Consider the following 6929-nt stretch of genomic DNA (forward strand, 5'->3'; position numbering starts at 1 on the left):
CATAGGGATAATTACTCCAGCCAGGACAGGTTAGGCATTTTAGAACTCACTACTCAAAGAATTAAATTTAAGGATAAGAAAAATAATTTTATGAAATGCACAGACCAGTCAAACTAAAACAGCACTGTGAAAGAATAAAATTACAGAGACTGTATGTGCATTGCAGGAAGTACCAAGAAGTAACAACAACAATACAAGTATGTGTTGGGAGGTGAGTGTGAAAGAGTGTGTGTGACAGAGATAGTGGGGGGGCGGGGTTGGAGAGACAGATGGGGTATGTATGTGGAGAGAGATGGGGATTGGGGAGCTGGACATGGGGGTGTCTCTGTATGAGAGATGGTGGATGGGTGTGACAGACAGACATGGGGTGTATGACAGATTGTCTAAGACAGTCTCTGTGTGAAGAGAGACAGACTGGGGTGGGTTGTGTGTGAAGAGAGGCAGAGACTGTCTGAGATGGTGACTGTGTGTGTGTGTGTGGCGTGTGCGCACACATACATACATAGGCGAACGCTGCCCCATTAAGTAGATTGGCACTCACCAGTCTGAAGCCTGCTTGTACAGACACAGCAGCAGCTCCATCCCACATTCTACTCCTGAGCCCTGTCGTGTCCCATCCCCTCCCCACCGCTCTGCAGAGATGGGGTACATGGGCGGGGGGGGGACACCCTGACTTAAACCTCCCCCACCCCCGCTCTGCACAGGAGGCTCCCAGGAGCAGCTGGCGAGGAGCTCCAAGGCAGAGGGCTGTGGCAGTAGGGGAGGGACACCTGAAGTACACGGCACTTGATTGACTGCTGAGCGGCTGCACGGATGCACAGCTTAGAGGGAACACTGGTCCTGATCAGCCTGTCTTGTCTTTATGGTGCACCACACACAGGTGCGCGCACGCACACTCCTCAGTTAGCCAGCAAAGGTTCAGTAGCTTTGACAGGGCTCCACTGTGTACAGAGAGCTCTCTAGTTAAAGAACTGCGTTGGAATGTCCTGCCTTGTTTCAGTTAAAATGTTTAATCTTAATGTGTTTTTCAGTGGCAGCAAAGCATTTTTAGTTCTAACATTGTATGTGATTAAACTTCCCTTTAGGACCTTCCCAATGCTATGAATGCTGCAGAGATCACGGACAAACTTGGCTTGCATTCCCTTCGTCAGAGGAGCTGGTACATCCAAGCAACATGTGCCACCAGCGGCGACGGGCTTTACGAGGGATTGGACTGGCTCTCCAACCAGCTCAAAAATCAGAAGTGATCAATTCCCCGAGCATCTCATCAGAACCAGCCAGCCTCTGCTGTGTGTGTGCGTGTGTGTGTCTGTCAGAGGGAGAGAGATCACACAGGTGTGTGCGTCTGGGAGTGGGAGCAGCTTTCTCACACTGTGCCTTAAACATGCTGTAAAATAAAACCAATAGTATTATATTTTAAACACTACCTTCCATAGCTCTGAACATAGCATTTTTACACCAGCAAGCGGAACTTAGGGGATTCTATGGGACATGATTGGAAAAAGGAGCCTCAGCACTTGAAGGACAAGAAAACCTGGCATGTAAAACGAGTTATCATTGCAGTTGTCTTGTGCGAGTTTTGTGTTTCCCATTATCAGTGCAGTCTGTCGTGTACAGTTTGATCTCCTTCCTTCATCATTTTTCAGTAGAAACATAATTTTACTCTCTGAATGTTGCCATGAGACTATATACCAGCATGTTACTCAGTATTTCAAACCCCTGACCCAGGATCCTTGTGTAGAGCAAGATGTCTCTTCTGGTTCAGTTGAACAGTAGCATAGACAGTGTGTTCTGTGGTGGGAACTGTGTAATTTACTCTGCTGTGTGTAACATACCTCATTGTAAAGTAATTTGTTTGGGGGGGTTGTTGCTTCTTTGGATCAAGGTTTCCCCAGCTCCAGTCATAGATTAGCCCCTCCAGCTAATTCCTTGCTCATGGGATGGCAAAAGCTCAGCTGGGGAGTGAGACTTCAGAGAGGGGATCAGATGTCTGGACAGGCAAGTGACGTATTTCACAAAAGACCTTAGTTACTGGTATCACATTAGCATCTCCGTCGGCAGGCTGGAAATGAGGCTTCCGAGATCACTGCTTCCACTCCTGCTTTGTACAAAACATCCTACGCTCACTGGGAAGAGATAGCGATGTCTTGTACGGTTACCTATTCTAACTAACAAGTAGGGTTCCTGCAATGGAGATAAACCTGATCAGTCTGTGAACATCAGTAATTTGGTGTCAAGGGGGAGAAAGGAATCTAATGATAAAGGGGATTTGGAGCAGCCTGGGCTAGTGCTGTGTAAGCAATTATCATGTCCGAAAAATCCATTCCAGTTTCAGCAAAACGTGTGATTTGGCAAACACTGCTCTGTATGGGACAGTCCTTCTGTCCGTTGTCATTTGAGGGGTCAAACGTGCTCTTACCACACTCGTGTTTGCATTTCCCACTTGAAGTCTCCACTATCCCCTCATCCCTTTTGGTCACAGTGTGGAAGAAAAGGCTGGTGCCCCTCTTCTGCCATTGACAGTAATGCTTTGCACAGGCTCAGTGAACAGAATGTCCAGTTACTCTTTTGCCTCTTAAAAAAATTTTTTTTTAAACCCTCTAGCTCTTGGAAGGGGAGAATGTCAGTCTTTTAACCATTTGAAATCTACTGAGACTATTGAGAAAATGAAGCAGAAATGTTTTTAATAGAAAAGTTTCATATATTCATGTTCAGAAGTGTATGTCTATAAAAATACAATGTGGGGAGGGAAGTGAAGTGTAAATCGGATACAAGCCAAATGTGGATTTGGTTTTTGAACCATGTTGTAATTTCTCTGAGAAGTGCACTGTAATAAAGAGAATCTGTCTTGGAATATGGAATGGGCTTGTGATTGTTGGTAGCCGTGTGCTTTTGCACACATGGATCCCTGTCAACAGTCCAAACTAAGAAGACCAATCTCATTCCTGCAGTTCCTTCTTATCTACTGATCAAGGAACCCCCACCCGCTTGTCCTGTTCACGCCACGCCATGCTCAAGGGAGCGAGTAGGTACAAAGTTCTTGAATATGACACATTTGCTCTGGGAACACGATCTTAGAACTTCGGTATCTTGTCTGTTCTTGCTGCAGGACTGGAAGTGGGGTGTGCATGTACAGTAGAGCATTTGTGCTCTGCACTGCCCCAGCCCAAGGAGCGTGACAGATAATAGAAAATGCATTTGGGAGGGCTGGAGGAAGCTGCCTTCTTGTGAAAGATTGCTCCCTCGGTGCCCAGCAGAGGAGCTGGGATTCATCTTGGACAGCTTTATTTTCCGCCATGGTTGCTTTCTGCTCCTTCTTGCCTCCCTTTTCCATTACTCCAGCTATACACTACAGCTGGTGTTTGTAGTGATGGTTCACCTGCTGACCTAGCCAGACAGCAAGAAGGGCTCTGAAGAACTCTGCCTGCTTGCATACTGTGCTGACCACTGCTGGATCTTATTTCTCAGAGCTTAAGGCCAGAAGGGACCATTAGTATACCATTTAGTCTGACCTCCTGGGTCTGATGGGCCATTACATTTTACCCTGAAACTGCTGTATTGAGCACAAAAACTTCTGTTAAACTAAAGCTTTTCAGTCCTCAGGAGACTAAGCTGTATCAAGAACAGAAGAGACCACCACTGCCCCAGGCCAGTGAACGGAATGGATTAGGTGAGAAATTCCCAGGTGAACCACACTCCATGCTGCAAAGGAAGGAAAAACAAAAAAACCCATTCCTCCGATCATCCTAGTAGCCCTTCTCTGCACCTGTTCCAGTCTGAATTCATTTTATTTATTTTTTTCAAACATGGAAGACCAGAACTGCACACAACGTTCCAGATGAGGTCTCACCAGTGTGTGCCTTGCTCTCAGGGATGTGGCAGCTGCTCAGATATACCTTGACATGTTTCCCTCTCCATCCCTATGGCAGGAAGGGGGTTACTGACTTGCTACATCTCCAAGATCCTGCTCTGCTGCAGGGAGGTCTCTAATGGAAATGAGTTATTGTAATCCACAAGGGCACTAGGATGTGTCATGCTCCCCTCTAGTAGCTGGACTACTAGAGGATAACAATCTACTGCTGCTGGTGGTTAAAAGAGTTGCTCCTTTACCTCAAGTGGCACTAGTTGCTAGTGAAGGTCTAGCAGCATCACTAGAGCTGTGCATTTGCAGAGTCCCCAACTTGTCCTTTGTTCAGCTCTCAAACAAAAGCAGCCTTCTTCAGTCATTTGAGGCAAACTCTGGTGGCACAGTAGATGACTTCAAAGTTGCAGATGACAGCAGCACCTTTCTCCTAGGACCAACAAATGCTTCCTAGGTTTATTCAAAAGATCAAGACCAGAAGAGGCAACCTCATACTAATAACATCTGCTCCTGATCAGTAGTGTCATCAGAGCTTATCATAATTATCATTATACTGAAGTGGCACACAGAACCCCCATTAAGAAATCTGGGCCTCATGCTGCTAGGCACTTTATACATATATAATACTCCCTGCTCAGTTATCTTTATCAACCAAATTTGTAATTCCATTAAAGAATGAAATCAGACCTTATTTTCATAAAACCATTTTGTCTGGCATTAATCATATTCCTGTCCTCCTAGGACCAAAGAATATATGTTATACTTATAAAATGGAGAGCTATGTCTTGGAATGCAGTGACATTGAAATGTACTTAAGGGGCACTGTGGATAACTAACTGAACAGGAGCTCCCAGGGTGAAGCTGCAGCCTTTCTTGGATGTATAAGCATAGGACTATCAAGAAGGAATAGGGAGGTAGGTGGTATTACCTCTCTATCAGGAATTAATAAGACCATTTCTGGATATTGTGTCCAATTCTGACATCCAAACTTCAAAAAGGATGTTGGAAAACTGAAAAGGCATTCAGAGTTACAAGAATGATCAGAGATCTGGAAAACCTGCCTTACAGAGTGGATATCTCTCGCTAACAGATATGCTTTTGCTCAATCAAAAATTATTGTCCTGATGCAGGAATCACTTGGGGCAATTCTCTGACCTGCAGGTAGTCAGACTAGATTATCAGAGTGGTCCTTTCTGGCCTTAAAAACTATGAGTATATTAATTCTCCCTACAGTGTTATCAAATACTATCTTAAATGCAATCAGAAAACTGGTGGCCCAGTAGAACATATGATGGAAAATGTCAGAGTACAAGAAAATTGATTGCTATGCTAGGAACTCAAAGTAAAATGACATGAAATACATAACCACAAGCGCAATACATAAAAAACATTTCTAAATCTTCCACTTTATTTCAAGGAGTTTCCTTTCAAACATGGACATCTTGACATACCACCCAAGTCTCTCATTTGCATACTCAACTGGGCAGATAGGCTATAAGTGTCCAAAAATCATGACTCAAATCCCAAAGAATCAATAGACTATCTTAAAAAATATAAGATTAAAAAAAATAAATGTTAGATGCTTTTTATTTGCCTTCTGGTTTCTCAGTATTTAGGGGGACAATGAAAACTAGGAGCTTCATAGAATCACCTGACTCCAAAAGCTGTTGAGGTTTTTTTTTTTTTTTTTTTAAATGCCCCAAATGGCAAGACTTTCAATATAATAGCAAGAGTTGGCAACACTAGGTCCAATAAAGACAATAATGTTTGGGAAAACTGGGTCCCAGGTGTATCCTCTTCACAGGTGTTCCCACTGCCACTTCGGACCCACCCCCAGTTCTTTTGAAGTTAGCCTATGTTCAAACCCCTCAGAAAAAATGGCGACTGAATACATGGCAGATGGGGCAGCTGTAGGTGTAGTCTCAGTAGGTGGCCACAACTGAGGAAGGCCTCGATGGAACAACACCAGGCCTACTGGGGCCACTCTCTGGTCAGTGGAAAGAGAATGGGTATCCTGCCTTCCTTTGGAACAGTGCAGCGGGCAACTTTGGGGTAAGGTGGAGGGAGCCCAGCCCTTTCTCTGAATCCTTTGCAGAAGCTGCTATCCCCTTTGTAAGTGCAGTCCAGTGCCCTGGTGTGGGGGGGGGGATCAATTTGGTACAGGGGGTGGACAGAGAACTGCCTTGGTGTGTGGGGATCACTGTTGGGGTGGTGAGTAGGGCACTGCCCTTGTGTGTTGCATCACTGATAGGCAGGGGTGAAAGTAACTTAAAGGACTTACCGGTACGCTGGAGTCCTGAGCGGGACAGGGCCTCAATCGGAAGAGGTGGGGCCTTTCAAGGGGTAGTGGCAGAAGGGCTCCAGCAGCAATTTAAAGGGCCCAGGGCTCCCTGCAGGGGCTGTCACTCTGGGACCTTTAAATCTCCACCTGAGCCTGGCTGCTGGAGCTCCAGCAGTGATTTAAAGGGCCCGGGGCTTCCTGCAGCTGCTGGAGCCCTGGGTCCTTTAAATCGCTGCTGGAGAAGCCAGTCCAGTCTGTCACGGCGTACCCGCTCTTGCCGGTATGCTGTACTGTACCATACTGGCTTACTTTCACCTCTGCTGATAGGGGCAGTGGGTAGGGGGTGGCGGTGGGGCAGTGCCTGGTGTGTGGGGTCAGTGGTGGGCAGGGAAGTGGGCAGGGCAGTGCCTGGTGTGTGGGGTCAGTGGTGGGGGTGAGGGCAGGGCACTGCCTAGTGTGGGGTCAGTGGTGGGGGCGGGGCAGTGCTTGGTGTACATGGGCAGGGAAGGGGTGGGGCGGGGCAGTGCCCGGTGTGTGGGGTCAGGAAGGGGTGGGGGCGGGGCAGTGCCCGGTGTGCGGGGTCAGGGATGGGGTGGGGGCAGGGCAAGTGCCATGACACTTGTGCACAAATTGCAATGTAGAGACGCTCTAGCCAGGTAACCACTGCTTTCCCCTCCCGACCCGTTAGCCAATCACCGTGTTGAGTTTCTAAACCCCCTCTGTTCCCCTCTGTTCCCGTGACCAATGAGCATCCGCCTTGTTTTTGAGCGGGAAAGAGCTGCAGCG

General features: G+C 46.9%; 1 protein-coding gene across 2 annotated transcripts in view; it reads left to right on the plus strand.

Moving 5' to 3' along the window:
• The window catches only part of LOC120385071 (ADP-ribosylation factor 2), a 28259-nt gene extending 25405 nt beyond the window's left edge, over positions 1-2854 (plus strand). For both annotated transcript variants that reach the window (XM_039504188.1, XM_039504190.1), the window contains exon 5: positions 1086-2854. In XM_039504188.1, the coding sequence (XP_039360122.1) occupies positions 1086-1247 (162 nt within the window). In that variant the 3' untranslated portion in view covers positions 1248-2854. The remainder of the gene's footprint in view (positions 1-1085) is intronic.
• Positions 2855-6929: the final 4075 nt, after the last annotated feature.

The sequence above is a fragment of the Mauremys reevesii genome, linkage group 17 (assembly GCF_016161935.1).
Source record: "Mauremys reevesii isolate NIE-2019 linkage group 17, ASM1616193v1, whole genome shotgun sequence".
Taxonomy (NCBI): Eukaryota; Metazoa; Chordata; order Testudines; family Geoemydidae; genus Mauremys; species Mauremys reevesii.